Source organism: Cottoperca gobio, chromosome 22 (genome assembly GCF_900634415.1).
Source record: "Cottoperca gobio chromosome 22, fCotGob3.1, whole genome shotgun sequence".
Lineage (NCBI taxonomy): Eukaryota > Metazoa > Chordata > Actinopteri > Perciformes > Bovichtidae > Cottoperca > Cottoperca gobio.
The window spans coordinates 3,267,682-3,287,510 of NC_041376.1; the positions used below are offsets into that span (position 1 = coordinate 3,267,682).

Consider the following 19,829-nt stretch of genomic DNA (forward strand, 5'->3'; position numbering starts at 1 on the left):
GTACATCAGTAAACTTTAACTCCCTACTGTCCAAGAAGGCCTCTCAGATCAGCTGGTGAGGCCTGATACTGTGCATGTCGGAGGTCAAAGGTGATCGAGCTTCTGCTGTACCGACAGCTCAGCGTTGGAAAAGTCTTCAGTCGGTAAGTATTCGATCTGCTGACACGGTTTCTGCTTTTGAATCCTGTGACTTGGGTTTGTACTTTACATGATACAGCTCTGATGTGCAACCACCTGATGTTAAAATAATGTGTGTCGTGCATTTGGCTGTTATTGAAGTGTTTTTACTTATTTATTGTTTTTCTAAGGTTAGCTTTGTGCTCTCAGTTTAAACAGTGCTGTACAAATAAATGATTATTATCAGTAATATTATTATATATCCAATAATTCCCCATTACAAAACATAATTAATGGAATTTTAAGGGAAAAGAAAATTGAAGGGGTTGAGTTTATCTTTTCATCCTCCTCATTATTTCAGCTCCCGGGTCAATAAGTCAACATAACAGAGTCGACATCACTGACACTGAGCTGGGATTAACGGTGTGTGTGTGTGTGTGTGTGTGTGTGTGTGTGTGTGTGTGTGTGTGTGTGTGTGTGGTCTCTGCGGTAGGAACAATGGAAACAGAAACACGTGGGTTTTCTTGCCGTCACACTGAGCTGAACTCACATATTTCACAACTAATACGTGAATCCGTCACGTTTCCATCAGAGAATAAATCCCAAGGTTTTGTTTTGTCTTTTGGAAATATGGAAGGACAAATGATTATTGTTCAAGATGTTTCCGTTTTTAGTTTTGTGTTAGTCGGGAGGCGGTGAGCCAGCAGTCTGATCAGAGCTTCTTTTCAAGGGAAAGGACGGAGGGACGCGCAGAGCTCATGAAGAGTCAGGGGGAGAAGTTCTGGTGCATCATCATCACAGTGCCAATATTTCACCTTCACCCAATGTGTCCCGATCCCCTTGACTGTCTCTAAATCAGACTGTACAGTTTGGGCTAAATGACATCTGTCGAACAACTATTGGATCCTGACTTCATCAGCTCAACAGCTTGATGACTTCAGTGCTTTTGTTTGTGACCTGCAGACCTAAAGATTCCCATCAGCCTCAGCTGTACTTTTTGTTTGCTAAATAGCTAATGTTTGCATGCTGACACGCTAAAAACATTACACCTGCTAAACATCAGTGTCTGGTCGCATGAAGCATCTTAATTTACGGTTTCCTTTAAATCCTTGTTCTTTCTATTTGCAGTGTTTTGTCTGAATGCTGTTCATGTGTCGTCTACGTGGTGAAGAGCTTTTTCTAAACTGTTGTTGCAGGGCGTCGAGCGATCTCTGAACTGAACCGTGAGTAACAGGAGCACAACTTTGTCATTTGAGGGAACAATCTGTCATTTTATCAGCTGTGTCCAATGATGTTTACAGCATGACTACTGGACCCTTTTCATTTCACTCTCACACACAGATTAAAATGCCGCGGTGACATAATCCTCAGACTGATCTCTTTGTTGTTGGTTCTGTGGTGTTGGAGGAACATGGCAGCAGCAGAGCTGAACCTCTCTGTGCCAGGCTGCTTTTAAAGTGATGGATATGTGTGTGTGTGTGTGTGTGTGTGTGTGTGTGTGTGTGTGTGTGTGTGTGTGTGTAATACTAGACAGTCGTCATCCTGCTCCTCTGAGTTGAGAAACTTTCCAGTCTGAAGGGGAAAAAACAGTTAATGAGAGTTAAATGAGGCGGCGAGTTGAAGCTGCTGCAGACGGAAACACTTTGTTTTCTCTTCAAGCAACAACTGTAGGAAACATTTTCTAGTGTTGATTGCAAATTATATTCTCAGTTTGCTAATTTATTGAAATGGTAAAGTTTAAAAAGAAGTTCAAAGAACAGCAACAGAAAACAAGCTGATGGTACAAACACAGTTACTGCCAAACAAAGCTGCTTTAAACTTTACTTTTTCCAATAGTATCATTCATAATCATTTCTAGTTGTGATATATTTGTCTAAATAAAAGATCAGACTCCTGCTCCCTCGACATTAAAGCTTTTAAAACCACCTGGATTTTCTTTTAAGTGTGCACCGCTTCGCGTTTCTGGGTTGAACGACATGCAGAACTCCGTAATGTTGCATGCTGTGTGCAATCAATTGGGACTGCCGTATTAAAAAAAGAATCCAACCAAGGTCCTTTACAAATGTGTCCACTGCTACTTGGTGTATGCAATAATGCAAGACTCGTTTGTCCTTCTCATCCCGAGCAGGAAGGAGTTAGCTTTGGTTGCTCGCAGCTTCAGACATCAAACTGCATTTCAAATGTGCAGATGAAGAAAATGTACTTTATTATTTATGCGTCATGAGAAAGATGTACAAATACAGCAGAAACAAAAGAAAGAGTGACGCCAACTTGAGTTGAGACTTTTTTTAATTAGCTTTATTAGTGGAAGAGACAGAAATGACAATTAAGACAGGAGATGTTTTATCCATTTACAGAAGAATTTAATATAAAACAACTGGAATAAAGAGATCAGCTACGACCTCGAGAGAGAGAGAGAGAGCGAGAGAGAGAGAGAGAGAGAGAGAGAGAGAGAGAGAGAGAGAGAATTTCACATATCGTTGGTGTCCTTGTTACTTCTGGCCGAGTTGGGAGAGCTGTGGAAGGAAGGAGAGGAAAGGTGAGACGGTCAAATGGCGGACTGTTCCTTTAATGTTGGTGTTGTACAGGTGGAGCGTCTCACCTGTTTGGTGAACTGAGCAGCGTTGGAGAGTTCGCTGCAGCCGTAAACAACCTTCTTCCCCTGTTTGAACTGAAGACACACAGAAAGTTAATCGTTTCCTGCTGCAGAACAAGAGAACCTTTGTTTCCATGTCATCGCAAACATGAAACAACAAGAGCACAGATCAGTTACAACATTACGTATACAAATTTCAAATAGTACACCGAGTACAAAGAAACAGCTTGCAGTAGTACAGCACCTTGGCGTAATCCACCAGGTTCTGGTACTCGATGTAGTTTCCTCCTCCGACCACGAACACGATGGCCTGAAACAAACACAGTGACCTGATGACTCTGCAGGAACAAAGTCCGTTCTTTAGGACGTCTACACATTCAAAGTGTTTCTCAGAGCTGAAGCTTAAAACCAACAAACATCACTGGGACAAACTCCTGCTAAAAACAAAAAACCTTTTTCAAAATAAAAGCCTTAAAGATCCCCTCGAATGAAAATCCAGTTGTGTCCATTTAGTGTTTCTTTAAATGCTACAAGAGAAATCATATAGTCACACACATGGCTGAGCATGTGGGGCGTTCACATCATTAGCATAATAAAACTCTGAAACGAGGAGCATCAGGACAGAAGAAGAACTGTAATGTCCCGGTCAAACCTCCAGAGAAGACTCGGGTTTGCAGCAGAACTTCAAGATATATCATTTTGATGAATAGAGTTAGTTTTCAGGGGTTAATGCCAGGAGAGGAACTTTAATAGATTATATGTGAAGATGTATTTTCACTCTGAATTCCTGAATTAACTAAAGAGACAGATTTCTGACGTTCAGCATCATTTCCTTTCCAACTTCTGTTTGTCCTGGAAGTAACTCTGACTCAATCAAACTTCAGTCCAGAAAACAGAAACTCTGCTCACCTCCTGAAACGGGTTCTTGTTCCTGGGAATGGAGCTGAAGAATAAGAGGAGAAAAGATGAAGAGATGAGATTTCTACCACTCGACAGCGAGGTGACAGAGGAGTGAGCAGCTCCACTGACACCGCCTGAACACGTCGGGACAATCAACTTATCAGCAGTGATTACAGACATGTGTTAGAGCGGTACCTCTCGCTGCCTCGGAGCATCTTTGGGTCGAAAGTATCGATAGTCGTCCGTTTCCTGTGAGAGACAGAAACATCAGTCAGACGTCCAAACAGCTGATTCATCATCAGGTCGCTTCCACGTCGACCATCTGCACACACACACACACACACACACACACACACACACACACACACACACACACACACACACACACACACACACACACACACACACACACACACACACACACACACACACACACACACACACACACACAAAGGGAATGTGCTCTTCTACTTCTTTCATCTTCATCCCAGTCTCATCTCCCGTCTCCCTCCTCCTCTCTCAGATTCCCAACAACAGGATCTTTGTTAGTCGTCTGAAACTGCAGACGCTGAGAAACCTGCAGAGTGAGTGTGTGTGTGTGTGTGTGTGTGTGTGTGTGTGCGTTCAGATGACTACATGAGCTGAATCAAAACTTTCCCTCATTCATCATCATCGATCTGTGTGTATTAAATAGTGTGTTGACAGGTTGTCACATGCGACTTTAACTCTGTGTGTGTGTAAAATATAATCCCCGTGGTTTATTTTGACTCAATCCCACCTACACCATCCTGCTGCTCCCAAAACTCCCGAGAACGCCAAATGTGGATTAGTCCGCCGCTGAAAATAGTCCCCAACAAATGCACCGTTTCTTACATAAGTAAGTACAGTGACCAGCTGCTTTACTAAATAACTGAGCCTTTTTATTTCTTTTATAAAACTATATATTTGTGTTTTTAAAGATTTCAGTAGGAACCAACAAACTTTGAGTCAGTATTGAGAGACGGACTAACTTCCTACACGTGTTCACAAACAGACACAAACTCACAGGGTTCGACTTCATCTCCATCAGGTTGTCCAGGATCCGAGTGACGGGGAGGTTCTGGAAGACATCAACAGATCATATGGTGTAACATTCAATCTGTTTATTTTAATGAAGCGTTGCTGGAGTTTTGAACTCTTCAAACTTTTCCGTGCACCTCGGAAGAACGAATCTCGCCTCCTGAAGCATTTATGTTGAAGTGACTTAAAACATAAGCAGCGTCCATCCAAACCTCATCTGTGTACGTCATTTGTATCGTATGAACTTTGACAAGTGTTGCTGTTTATAATCTGTATTTCCACCAGTGATGCTCTAAAGTCATCTCGTCTTTGTTCAAACGGTTTAGATGAACTACAGTTTGTTTTGTTCTCACCGAGCAGTGTGTGTGTGTGTGTGTGTGTGTGTGTGTGTGTGTGTGTGTGTGCGTGCGTGTGCGTGTGTGTAATGATTATAAATGACTTCATGTTGGCGCCCGTTTCACCATCATCATCATTATCATCATCATCGCAGCTGTGCAGTAACGCGGGGTAAACTTAGCGTGCAGAAGCTGCTCTGAATAAGCCGGCTGCTCTCAGGTGAAGACGTACAGCCGAGGACGGAGGAATGTTTGGAGGCTGGATGCCAACAGTTACAAGGGGACGTGCCGCCGTGTTGGATGAGTGTCAACAGGAGGGAAGACACGAAGAAAGAAAAGGTCTCATAAATCATGTGGAAGGAGAAGAGATGAGGATCGCAGTCGTTCTCCTCCAACATGGCGGCTGGTCACAAAGACTTTCTCTCCCGACTATTGATCGCTGGCTCGTTTCAGTTTATACGTGTGATGGTCAAAAGAGAAAAGAAGACCTTGGAAAGGACCTGACCCCTCGCCCGATCCCAGATCGATGCCTTTACCTTTAAAATGTACAACATGACGGCGTAGACGAGCAGCCCTATAACAGTCCTGCTAGCACTCGATGTACAGTTTGACCTCCGACCTTATGGCTGCAGAGAATCTGAGCATGAAATGATTTATTAATAACTTTTAGAAAGTGCCGTTTTCTTGGCTGCAGCTGATGTGTGAATGAACTTGTTTGGCTTTTCCAGCAGTAGAAAGACTTTTACTCACATGTTGTTTTAGTACCAGGTTCTTCACTCCCTCCATGACGAACTGGGAGCCACTATTCATCACTCTGGAAAACAGCCTGCAGAGGACGGAGGAAACAAGGGGGGGGGGGGGGGGAGAAGGGGGAGATTAGGAGGGAGGAGGAGGAGGAGGAGGAGGAGGACAGGGTTAGGCTGGTAGTCTGAACACAACCCCTGTTTCGACTAAATTAATAAAAATACTGTTCCTGATACTAATAATACTGCTGACACCACACTTTCTGCTTCTGCTGCAATTAATATTATTATTCTGGAAAAACTATTACAAGGTGATAATGTTTGGTTTTCTTTTAACTGTTTTAGATTCAGAGGTGTTTATGAGAGTTGCATTTTAATTGACACTTAACTTTTATTGAGAGTTTAAAAAATTATACTATGTAACATTTCCATATTAAAAAGTCTAAAAAACAACCAGATGTACATTTTGTTGAGTCGTGTCCTTACATTAACCCAAACAAATCCATAATTGTATTTTTATTAAAAAGGCAACGGTCCGTTTCATTTAGTTGCCTGTAGCAGCGTCGTCTCCCCGATATTAGAAAATATTACGTAACATTGGAAAGACAGTTTTAATTGATCATATTTCTCAGCTGCAGCAGCTTCATGAGGTAAGACCTCATATTTCCACCAGACGACTGAATCACATCCAATAAACACACTAAATATAGCTTAATAACATGTTTTGGAATATTCTAGTGTGCATTTATACAATTAAAGAAGTTTAAAACCAGCTTAACCTCTTACAGTGTGGGGGGGGGGGGGATTTACCCGAAAATACCTAATAAGGACATACCCAAAGTCAATTATAAGCTGCTCTTCAACCATTTGCACCATATGCATGGTTTTAGTCTCATTCAAATGATAACATGTTCAGAATCACTCCAAGTGCTTCTGCACTGAGTAATAGGTGGTCGGAATATATTCAATTTGAAGAAAATAAACTCTGTTTTTGTTGAAAAAGATGCCTGAAGATGAGAACAGCTGGAACATAGCATCAAGTGTTGAACTTATTAAGAGTAAGAGTAACACGAGGCGTTCACAAGCTGTGCAATTTGGAGATATTATAATATTTATTAATAAAATATTATTTGTATTGCTCATAAATAACTATTATATTCCCTGTTAGTAGTAATGACACAGAAGTAAGTGAAGAATAAACACATTTGTTGTAATAGTTTTGTGCTTTTTTTATTTATTTTTATGAACTTGAATATAATAAATACATAAAACATTTGTAAAAAAACATTGAATCAAAATTCTCCGTATTTCATTGGCTACACGAGACTCGGTTGCTACAAGAGGGCTGGCACTTCCTTATCAGGTTGACACTGATTGGCTATTGAAGGCTGTAGATAAGGCATGGGAAGCTCCGATTGGCTCAAATGAGATGTCAATCGAACGCATTTTGGAATGAAGCGCTCGGAGCTGCAGACACGGCAAAATAAAACTCCTGGAGGGTCCGCACGGTAAGAGGTTAAAGCTAAATATGTCACAACATTTCTCATGTTACAAACTCACCCCATGGGTTTCACTCCACTGTTGACGTAGTTGGCCGGGGTGGCGGCCATCTTGGTAAACGCTCTGAAAAAGAGGAGAGGAAACCAGAATGACTGAATTACACTCTGTCAGTTTTATCATCCAGACAATAGATCAAAGATGTGACTGTAAGCTGCTCGAGGACATGGATCCAGGAGCGCCACTAAAGCCGCTCGAGTGAGCCGAACAAAAGAAGATCATCGGAGGCTCGGATGATACAAAAATGATGTTAACAGACTTACTTCCACTGTTTGATGTAGTTGAGAGGTGAAAGGTCGCAGCCTGCGTCCAACAGAGCCGTCTTATACTGCTCCAAGTCCGACTGAAACACACACACACACACACACACACACACACACACACACACATTAGACAATACACTCTGGTAACAGGCAACGATAACACAACAACATGAAAGAACCAGATGCCTCAAAGACCTGTTGTTATTACAGTTAGTCATGTGCAACTAATTAAAGACTTTTATTGAGCATTTCTCTCTCGTTTGGAAAAATAATTATCCTCACACTCTGTAAACATAAAACGGCTGCAATTAACAATTATTTTCAATATCTATTATTTGCAGATTATTTTCTCGATTCATTGAAATTCTAAATACATTTTAGCTCGTTAGTGTAACTGTGCTTTTAGCATATTTCATGTTGTTGTTACTTAAAGACTCATTTTGAAAAATGTATTGGATACTGTTTCTGTTGATGTCAGGTGTGTTCCTTAACACGCCACGCCACGCCACGCCACGCCACGCCACGCCACGCCACGCCACCTCAAACAGTGTCAACTTCTGTGGTTTCATTCACAAAATCCTCGTCAAACCAGCTTGAAGCTGTCGTTTCAGACGTCTTTCTGTGCCGCCGAGGAACCATCACATCACATATTTGCACTGCAGGACTAAAAATGGTCCTATTTCGAACGCGCAGCTGGTAAAAGGTGACGTCTGGTGCATCATCTACTTTAATAAGCTCCTGACATGCAACTCAGCGGCAGAGATTACACAACTGCTGAGCCACGTGAAAGTGTGGCTGTGTGTTTTCGTAAGACTGAAATCCCACCACATCAGGCAGAAACTCGAGCAGCACTCTAGAGACTCTGCAGAAGGTAGGGGGGGGGGGGGGGGAGGAAAGGGTGAGAGAGAGGGCTGAGAGGGGGAAACGGATCAAAAGGAGGGAGAGGAAGAGAAAAGAGACAAGAAAGAAACAGACAGGAGGCCAAGAGCTGGTCACAGAGGGAGAGGGATGACCACAGATGACAGGAAGAGAGAGAGCGGGGGTGGTGATGGAGGGTGAGGGGTTAATCCCGCTGTGATCCATCTCTCAGGTGGATGAAAGAGGAATGAAAAAGTGAGGCTCATTTCTTGGCAGAGGGGAGAGTTGTTACACCATCCGTCAGCAGAGGAAGCCGAGGACGAACTGGAGATCTGAGCAGACGAAGAGAATCGCAGCGTCGCCGCGAAGACCTCAGTGTGACACAGGAGGAGCCTTCACACTCCGTGTGTGTGTGTGTGTGTGTGTGCAAGAGGCTCTCTGATGGCGGCATCGACTGTCTTTAACCTTCTGAAACACACATCTGACAGCCACGCACAAGTCACAGAGCGCAGGTGTTAAAGTAGGCGGGGTTTGACCCGGTCATCATCATAGTCTTCTTTCCATGACGAAAATGGAGAAAACTAAATAAAAAGGTAACCATGGGAAACCAGAACTACAAATAAAAAGTCAAATCCGTAACAGATTGGACGCAACAGTCTGGGAAAAACAGCTTAGAAATATTTATGCGTCTCCGTCGCTGACCAGACTTCTGCAGCATTGTTTATACGTATACGGTGAAGTCTTGGCTGTTGTACGCACGCTGACTGATCACTGACTGAAGAATTGAGACGGATTGTTTAAAGTATTTCTGCAGGCGTAAGAAACGCAGCGGCTGCTGGAGGCCTGGACCTGGAGATCACTGGAAACTTCAGCGCAGCGCTCTGCAGGCGTTCTCTGCTCTTGACTGATGCGAACACTAACTGGAGTTCAGGGAGTTGTTTTTTTTAAAACCTGTGGACTAGTCTGTGGATATAATAACAATCACAGTCGCTGTCATTTCATAAAGGATGAGAGACGCCGTTTATCTGCCAAACTAAACCTGATCCAGCTGTGTTCCTTTTACAGTGACCAGGTCTTTGTTTCCCCGAGAGGAACTTGGCGCTTCGGCTCGATCCTCTTTGTTCTATCATTATGGCTCATAATGAAATTAGGAAGACCGTAGAGCCAAGAAGATGCTTCTCATAAAGCCCGACCAATATGTGTCCGTTGATGGGCACAGCTGACTTGAAACCATCTGTCGAAACCATTTCTCCTGTTTGCCAACCCACAGCTGGTGATGTAAGGGTCCCCTGTGCGGTGCAGTTTGAGCGTCGGTGAAGCAGCCAGGCTGATGGGAAGAGCTGGAGGTCTGACATCTGAGATGCCAAGTGAAGTTTTGTTTGTTTGAATTTGTCTAACGACCAAAATCTCAAGAGGAAATTCATCATTCCCAGAAAATAAGCATCAAGTGAGGTGAAACCACCGGTCTGATGCTTCGCCGGTCTTCAGCGGGATCCTGCAGACACACCTTCGCCGGATGAAACATCTGAATGGACATTTCATTCATAGCAACACTGTGTTGACGGCTGTTCAACCAACGTTTGTATGTTGACTTACAACAACTTGTACAGCTGGTTTGTGGCTCTTCATCCATCTCCATTTGTCACGGACGTAGCGTTGTAGCTATGCAGTAAAGTGTCTGTGTACGATTTCTAAGTTGATTTATAGACATAATAAACGGAATGAAAGTCACAATGAATCTAAAAACATGTGCATCATGTCTGCGTGTGAAGATTTGACGGAGAAGGAAAGAGATTATTTAGGAAAATTGCAGCACTCCTGCAATCAATCCGGCACCATAACACATAAACACACACACACACACACACACACACACACACACACACACACACACACACACACACACACACACACACACAACACTTAAAAAACTTATAGTGGTTTGAGTTTTAAACGTAGCTCCAACTCAACAGAGAATAAGCTGCAAAAGTAACTCCCTTATCGTAACATTAAAAACCAAACAAAAACGCACTACTGTGAATAAAACAGTCAAACCGCTGGCTCCTGACCTTTGACCTTAACGGTACAATAGGTCCGTTTGCTCCAAAGAATAGAGCATTGTCGTGTTTTGTTTTTAAATTCCCCTCTCCTCGGATCTGTTTTGTTCCTGGGAGTAAACACTGAAGCAAAGAAGGATCACAGAAAGTTCTCCCAGGAGTGACAGTTCTCTTCTTCAGTGTGAGGTTTTATTTTGGCAGAACTGAACCAAAGTGGGACAACAAGCTAAACCTCAACCCTCACATCACAGAGTCACCGCTGGATCATCTCTGCTGTCGCACAACTTCCAATGCATCTCATAAAACACTAAGTGTCCCCATGAAAACACCTTCTACTGCTGCCTCTCAGTGTACTTCTGCTTCTCTCGTGGGTTTATGATAATAGGGCTGATGTGTTCATGCTTTGTAAGGTGCACGAAGCTTTGAAGGACTTTAGTCCGTTTCAATGCAAGAAACGTCCACATTTACACCATACGTTTCACACCATCTGTGTTTGTCTTCCGAGTTCGATTTTCCGACACCAGCTCGCCAACATGTCACTTATCATCAGCTCACTTTAAAGTATTGGACGTGTGAGGGTCCTTCAACACGCCGCCAAGAAACACTTTCAAAAGCTCCCAAAGTGCAACAAAGTCTCAAGTCTCTAAAGCGGATTTTCTTAGAAATGAAGTGAAACCAACGGCTGTCTGGAAGGAAGGATGTGATCTGTAAACTATTCCATAAAGCGTAAAGGAAACTTTACACGCTTTGTCGTAGTTGTGCTGAAAGATGCGACATCACCAGTGACCTTCAAATGGCTGCGCTGGAGAACTTGAAGCTTGTTCGTCTGACATAAAACTTAAGACAAATCATTTTAGCTGCACCCGAGGTGTGTGGAGTCAATGTTCCTTTAAGACAATAACTTCCCAAAGATTTTACGCTTTATCATTCACGTTGTTTTGCGCAAACTGAAACAGAAACAGGTGAATGAAGACGCAGCTCGTGTACGCTGTAGCATCAAGAGGCCCAAACCAGGAACAACTGCTCCAGATGAGAAGTACACCTAAGTGTGTGGATCGAGCTTTCCACACATCTTCAATTAGCTACAGCAACGTACCCGAGCTCTGCTAATGTAAAAACACTGTCACCTCTGTGTTCAGTGAACTTCTCCTGAACGTCCTTTACTGACTTTAAGAGAACAAGTGAGACGTCAGAGCCAAGTGGTGAAGGTTACTGGTTAATTCTGTGCAGGGGTGTTTTGGTGACTCACATCGGTCTGGTCATGTGATGACAGCTCTAATGACTGACACACACACACACACACACACACACACACACACACACACACACACACACACACACACACACACACACAACCCCATCCATCACAGAGGTGGTTTGGACACGCTGACATATTTGGCGAAGACAAAGTGAAACGGATTTAACACACATTCCTTAACATGGAAAGTATTTGGATGTTGACGAAACGAAGCTGTATTTTACTCATGGATTTTATTAGATGCTCTTAGTTTGTTGTCAAAGAATTCATTGTTATGGCTTGCTGAAGATTCGGAAAAACGATACACATGGGAACAGCTTTGTCTACGTAATGTTTCAGCACTTCCAAGCTTCAAGATGTTCAAAGGCTCGTTGGAAAAGGTCGTGCTTAAGTACAACTCCAGAGGGCTTTAAGGGCTCAACTCCACTTTTAATGGATCCCACTAGTATCCGAGAACGCCTTCGAGCACTGAATGAAACCGTTATTATAATGTGATGGAAGCTGGCAACTGGGTTTACTCAATTTATTGTACGAGTTCTGAAATGAATAAAAAATAAATACAGTGTTACTATTTTGCTGAAGCTATTTTGCGGTCCAAAATGTCACAATCTGTGTGTGTGTGTGTGTGTGTGTGTGTTACCTCTGAAGGAGCCTGCTGAGCAGTGATGTAGTAGATGAGGAAAAGTCTCATTTTGTCTTCAGGGGTCCCGGCTGATAAACACAAACATTCACACACACTTTAGAGTTAGTTACTTTTACTGTAATACACAATCTGCTCTCTGTCGACTAACATGGCATGTGTGTGTGTGTGTGTGTGTGTGTGTGTGTACCATCTGGGTCACTGATGATATCCAGCAGAGATTTGTCTAAAGTCGACTTGCTCATCAGTTTCTCTTCGTACTCAAAGTAAACATCCAGTTTGCGACTCTGAGGACACAAACAATTTAATTTCATTTGAGTTTAATAACTGAATTAAACTCCATTGACGTCAGATTTACTATTTCACCAAGCAGGACTTGTTAACTAGCTCTCCTCCTGCCGATTGCAACAAGGATCTGTTGTTCATAAGATTGAAATAAACTTTCACCGAATTATGGAAAAACCCTTTTGATTTAGGAACAACATGAAACTTCCTCTGGACACGAAACGGGAACGCTTCGTACCTTGATGTGGTCGAGGACGGCCGTGGCGACGTTGGTGTGCAGGTCGATCAGCCTCTTCTTCTCCAGCAGCTCAGGCAGTGAGCTGCGACACACACACACACACACACACACACACACACACACACACACACACACACACACACACACACACACACACACACACACACACACACACACACACACACACACACACACACACACACACACACACACACACACACACACACACACACACACTTTGAGAAAGGAAACCATTGCAATCTGCAGCTGAACTGTTGTACCCCTGTCAATCCCATTTTACAGCTAAATTTAATTCTTGTGGAGACCGCAGGTTGTGTTTCATGGTTACAGATAAAAACAAGAAGCTCATTGTAATGTTGGATATCACAACCAAAGATCCGACCAGATGTTCGCTGGCTCGGAGCTCATCTGTCCTCTGAATGAATTATTTAGAAGTTATTGAGAAACCTTCTTACAGGCAACCAAAGATATTCACTGCAGAAGTTAAAACACTTGTCAACTTCCATTTCTTCTTATTATTTATACTACAGTGGCAATAGAGAAAAAACATATACACACACACACACACACACATATATATATATTATCCGTTTGAGTCATAGTATTATTTTGTCAAATGTAATTTAATCATAACTAAACTATTGCAGTTGTTTTCATATGTAGTTAGAAGCTGTGATGATGTCATGACGGTGACACTGATCTGTACCTGACAGCAGAGGTGAGTTTGGCTGTGTTGTCTGAAAGCATGCTGATGGCTCCTTCATCTTCTCCCTCTAAACCCTGAAGACACACGGACCAGTAGAGAATAACCAAACAATACTAAACTGGGATCATCTGTAACCCGCTGGACTCATGAGCCCGGGGACTTGAGGTTCCTCTAGGTCACCACAAGACGGCCATTTGTTGAGCATATTAACCACCGTGTTGTTTGTGTCTCACCATGATGCTCTTCAGGTGTTTGACCTCGTCCTCCTGGGCTCTGTAAGTGTCCAGCTCCTCCTGGACCGACTCCGCCACCTCTGGGAACGGACTGTAACGCACAACAATGTACGCTCAACTTCAAAACCAATGAATGAGCGCCTAGATTGGAAACTAGGACTCCACAAGGAGCCAATCTCAAAACTATAAAAGGATATAAAAGTGTATTAGAAGACACTTACATGCAGGGATGTTAATGTTAGCATGAATATTGTTTGTTAAATAGAGACACTTTGATACTGATGAGTTCACAACACAACAGAGCTGAACTGTCTTGAACTGGATAAAACACTATTCACAAAATGAGTAACGATAAGGACACTTAATATTTATAGTCTTTACCAAAACGTAATGAATTAAATACTATAAATCAAACACCTTCTTCTTCTTCTTCCAACCTTTCCTCCAGAAGAACTCACCTGCCCTTGTGTTTCTGCCAGAACTTGTCGGCACCAGTCAGGTCGTAGGTCTTTCTGTTCTTCTTCTTTGGTCTGGCGCCGGCAGGAGATGGCTCGCCCCCCGCCCCCTCCTCCATCACCACCCTGTTCAGTTGGTAGTCCTGGTGGACACACACACACACATTCATGAAGATTTGTTCCTCCTACTGTGAGGTGATCTTTGACTTTTGACTTCAAACGTGGTTGTTTTGGCCGGTTACAGCCCACAGTTCTGCCAGTACCTGCGAGTAGCTCATCAGAAACCCACGACTGACGCCGTTCTCTACTCTCAATTGTTTTTCCTGCTTTAAAAAAAAAAAAAGGTCTAAATGAGCTCTTTAAGTCCGATGAAGCTCTGTCGGGTTAAAGATATCTGGGACGAAGTCCAAAACAAAGACACCACAGAGGTTCCTGACAAGAGACGGGGAGAAGATCCTCAGCAGCGGATCATAATACCGCTGTTGCCATGGGAACAGCAGAGGGATGAGAGAGGAGTTTTAGTGTTGGGATCCCGCCTCCTGCTGGGTGGTAGACGGCTGTGTTCAGACCGTGACATGTTTATAGGAAAGAGAGGAGAGAGTGCCGCCATCTGGACCGGCCGTCGCAGTGGGAGCTGGCAAAACCGGGCCACAACAGAAACTAGATCAGTGTCTGGATTCTGAACCAGACGTAATGAGGAAAGAATCTCCAAAAAAGGGAGCGACGTCATTTCACCTGTTTCCAAAACAAAATGTTTGAAGTGTGCTTTTCTTGACTGATGCAGCGACAGTCTGACTCGGTTCAAGATGTTGACAGTCGATTGTAATTCATTCCTAAAACAAGGAATTATATATAAATAATATTATATTTTGTTTCCTTTGTAGGAAAACTGCTCTGCTGATCCCAGTAAGTAGAGGTGTGTGTGTGTGTGTGTGTGTGTGGATGAAGTGTTACATAACTCATCCATGTAACTCTACATTCCAGTGCTGTCAGCTTTAACCTCAGAAGCTGGCAGCACCCTGGCTCTGCATGAATTACTATACATGTCACACACACACACACTTAAAGATTAATAGGTCAATGTTTCAGTATCAATATTCTTTCTCAATAAACTTCATGATCAGACTCAAACCGACAGTGACTGTCCAAGTATTGTGTGTGTGTGTGTGTGTGTGTGTGTGTGTATCAAAGCCTGACATGAACTAAGTCCAAAAACTATTAAAAAAAAACATAAATGATTCACACGGTTGCTATGTGAGACACGTTCCTTCAATACCATGAACACACACACACACACACACACACACACACACACACACACACACACACACACACACACACACACACACACACACACACACACACACACACACACACACACACACACACACACACACACACACACACTGTCCTGCTGCCACACATACATAGTCCACAATAATTGCACTGTTTCCTCCTTTTTTAAAACATAAAACTATATATTAGTGTTTTTAAAGTAGGAACCAATGAGCTTGGAGCTGAGAACCACACACAGTATTGAGGGACGGACTAACACGTTGTTGACAATCAAACATTTCTAAAAAGTTAGCAAAAGAAAATGTAAAACGAAAACAATACATGTTTGCATCTTAGGCAGGAGTAAAGACCTTTTTGTAGCGTTTATTTTGAACATTTTCAGTGTTTAAATTCTTGTTTTCTTATACATCAATACAAAATGTGAGAGATGATTGACAGCTCACCAGGACGTCGTGGATCAGCGCCTGATAGGTCCAGGTGTGGTGAAGGGGCGTGGCCATGTCCACATTACGATCTGCCAGGACGAACAGAGGCCTCTGGAAACTGGAGAGGCGAAAAGAATCATTACACACAGAGGCCTGACCTGATATTGAAACCGCACTGCATTATTGGAAGTGGAGTTTCCTATGACCTCACACCGTTTCAGATTTATACTTTGTGACAGATATTTAACAGAGTGTTTACCTGAACTGTCCGGCGGCCATGTTGTCTCCAGTAAAGAGACTGTTTCTAGCGTCCCTCAGGTTCTCACGGAGCTTCTTATCCAACTTCTACAACACACACACACACACACACACACACACACACACACACACACACACACACACACACACACACACACACACACACACACACACACACACACACACACACACTTCAATGAAACTGTGAAAGTGATGTTTCTGTTTTCACGTAACTGTATGGGGCTGAGAACTGCATATTTACAAAAATACCAGACAATTGTTGGTTAATCCTATAAATTAAACACATGACATTAAAAGATGCTTCGTCATATTGAGGGAAATTTTATAATACAATTCCATTTTACCATAAATTAGTACTTAGAGTGATTTTCAACACAGTCAGATAGTAAAGTACAAAGCTACTGTCTTTTAAACGGTATATAAAATATTGTTACATCACTCCTAAACGCAGTAGTTGATTCCATTTGCTAACTAAATCCGTCGGTTAGCTTAGTGAAGCAAATTTTAGATCTTTGGATTAAATTTAAAGTGTTAAAACTACAAACATGTCTGCTTGTATCGTGTCTGAATTATTTACTTTTAAAAGAGACAGTAGAAGAGAAACCTGAATAAAAAGTTTGATGTTCTGTCATTGAACAAATGAGATTGGCTCACCACGGCAACCATCTCTGCTGCGTTTCCACGGGGACAGCGAATGATCGGCACCGCACCTGAACAACAACAACAACAACAACAACAACAACATGCACTTTAACCCATTTGTGCTCACAACTGAAATGAAGCAGAAATCTGAAAACATCAGTGAGTTTTTCTTTTGATACTATATTTAGTCTTTGAGCACATGACTGGCTCTTCTTTACATTTAATTATATTTAGGAACAGTAGAAACAGTAGTCCCGTGTGCCCAAAGACCAGTTATAGTATAAGAAAATGGCTGTAAGGGAAACTACACGGAGCACAATCACGTATTTGGTCTTTTTAACTCATAACAAGTTAAATATCAAAGATATTCACACATAAGAAAAGAAAATCCTGACTTTGATTATTGATAAAAGTGTGATTTTTGATGATCTAAACATTTCCAGTTGTACCGTTAGATACTTCACAGTGTGTCTGTGAACTTCAAGATGTTAGACCAATCAGAACAAATGTCTCCTTATCATACTAAATTAAGTCTTTGTTGAACACATGGAAATATTAAAGACAACGAAACAATCTCAAGGACTCCTCTGTGTTTTATCATCTATAAACTTCTAGAAGAAAATTTAGATTTTTAAATAAAGAGAATTAAAGAAGATTAAAGTAAACACTGCCACCTGGTGGACGGAAACAGAACTGCACTGAAAAGCTGCTTCAACCGGGATTACAAATCTTTTGAGTTTCAACAGTTTCTACTTAGGAAACATGATCCCGCTCCTCTCGTCTAATATACTTCAAATGTATATTCAATTCATTATATTCATTTGAGTGAATACATTTTAACAAGAAAATTGTATATATCCTAATAATAGTCATTGCTGTCCCGCACAATCACATCTGCAGTCCTACATCAGCTCAGACAAACTCACCCAGGGTGACGAAGAAACAGAAGAGACTGTCCACGATGGTGTCCATGATGGCCTCCATGTCTGTGTCCTTGATGTCTGGTCTGTTGATGGCTGAATGTGACACGTACAGGTGAGACGTACAGGTGACACGTACAGGTGACACGTCCAGGTGACACGTCCAGGTGACACGTACAGGTGACACGTACAGGTGACACGTACAGGTGACACGTATGATTTGTAGGAAATAAGCAAATCTTCTCTCGTCTTCAGTTGCACATTTGGTATTTAGGTAATCCGAAAGTAACAAAGTAATTAAATTACTTCAATATTGTGATACTGATTAGGTTACTGACTACGTTTTTTAACTGGTCATTAATAATTGCATCATAAAACATATTTAAAGTAACGCTCCCAACCCTGCGTGTGTGTTACCGTGGTAGGAGATGAGCTCTTTGTTTTGATGGCAGAGGGTGAACATGTCGTCTTCCAGAGTGATGAAGTTCAGGTACTGATCATACACCTGACACACACACACACACACACACACACACACACACACACACACACACACACACACACACACACACACACACACACACACACACACACACACACAGACGTTATTCATCAACCAGTGTTCCTGCTGACACTACAGAGTGCATAGGGGGGGGTTGGACACATAAAATGAATAACTCGGAGTAAAACAAGATTACATTTTTAACATAATATCGCGATACAGTATTGACATTTTCTTACACACCCTAATAATACTTCTACAATCCCACGATACTATATTACTTTACAAACTTAGATGAAATAACAGAATAATAAAATATATAATTCTGAGTTTTCTCTTCTTATCTAAATCTAAAAGAGCTCTGGCGCACCGACATATTATTATTAATACACAAAGAGATAAGAGTAACCATAGTAACCTTGGTGACTTGGGTGACAGCGTTAGCAGCCAGAGCAGCGCTGGCGATGTCCTCCAGTTTACTTCTGCTGATGGCAGAGATGAAGTTCAGACAGTACGACTCATACAGCTGGTTCCTCAGGTCCTACACACACACACACACACACACGAATCAATACGATGCTGTACAACACAAACGTGTAGGTTGAGAAAGTCAGATGGGGGGGGGGGGGGGGGGGTGTATATTCTAATGAACCTGGCATATCCTGTCGATGTTCTCCTCTGTGGGCATGACGAAGTAGATGGCTGGAACATCTGGGATCGGATCTCTGTCCGAGTGAAGCAGACTGAAAACAATAAACACACAAACTAAATGTACACGTTGTTTTAATGACAGCTGTAAATGATCAACTTAACTTAACAAACAGAGACAAGCGTTTCTATCTTTGTGAGGATGGGTTTGAGTTTTAGACCACCAGAAGACGGACATTGTTTATGCAAACATGCGCGTGTCTCTTACAGGTGCAGGGTGATGCCCATGTCTCTCAGCTCTTTGACAGACAGCAGAGGGGAGATGATGTCTTGGCCAAACCTGTCGTATATCAACACCTGCACACACAAACACACACAGAAGTTAAAGCACATAACAAAAAAATATATAACATAATATACAACATTGATTTTACTTTCATGTCAATTGGGAGAGATATTGAGTGCGTTGTTACCTTCCATACTGGCTCAGCTGCTGTGTTCTTCAGAGGAGGAGCGTTAAAGTTCAGCATTCGCTTCAGAGCGACTGCAGATACAAACACACACAAACTCTTTACAGCCCGAGAAACAAACAGCATGTGGGAGAAGAACTCTTCATTTCCTATTCTGTGCTACAATGTTGGGGTTAGGTGGACCGATGTTGTTGTCTATATATCTTAAATCAAGAGAAGAGAAACTCTGTCTGCAAACACTATTCTCATATAATCTTTTGAGTATAAACTAGATCACATACTAGGACCCAAGACCCACCCTACATTTACTTTGTAAGTCGCTGTTT

The 19,829-nt window shown here is 42.3% G+C and overlaps 1 protein-coding gene across 1 annotated transcript in view; it reads right to left on the reverse strand.

Moving 5' to 3' along the window:
- Positions 1–2,515: 2,515 nt before the first annotated feature.
- scfd1 (sec1 family domain containing 1) overlaps positions 2,516–19,829 on the reverse strand; it is an 18,381-nt gene continuing 1,067 nt past the window's right edge. The window contains 25 exon segments of the mRNA XM_029460850.1: positions 2,516–2,633; positions 2,720–2,788; positions 2,958–3,023; positions 3,623–3,656; positions 3,809–3,840; positions 3,842–3,862; positions 4,659–4,712; positions 5,758–5,833; positions 7,311–7,373; positions 7,571–7,650; positions 12,384–12,454; positions 12,574–12,670; positions 12,907–12,988; positions 13,634–13,707; positions 13,867–13,957; positions 14,325–14,464; positions 16,061–16,160; positions 16,302–16,387; positions 16,976–17,031; positions 17,890–17,979; positions 18,301–18,388; positions 18,804–18,926; positions 19,038–19,128; positions 19,302–19,390; positions 19,507–19,577. Of these exon segments, the coding sequence (XP_029316710.1) occupies positions 2,610–2,633; positions 2,720–2,788; positions 2,958–3,023; positions 3,623–3,656; positions 3,809–3,840; positions 3,842–3,862; positions 4,659–4,712; positions 5,758–5,833; positions 7,311–7,373; positions 7,571–7,650; positions 12,384–12,454; positions 12,574–12,670; positions 12,907–12,988; positions 13,634–13,707; positions 13,867–13,957; positions 14,325–14,464; positions 16,061–16,160; positions 16,302–16,387; positions 16,976–17,031; positions 17,890–17,979; positions 18,301–18,388; positions 18,804–18,926; positions 19,038–19,128; positions 19,302–19,390; positions 19,507–19,577 (1,868 nt within the window). The 3' untranslated portion in view covers positions 2,516–2,609.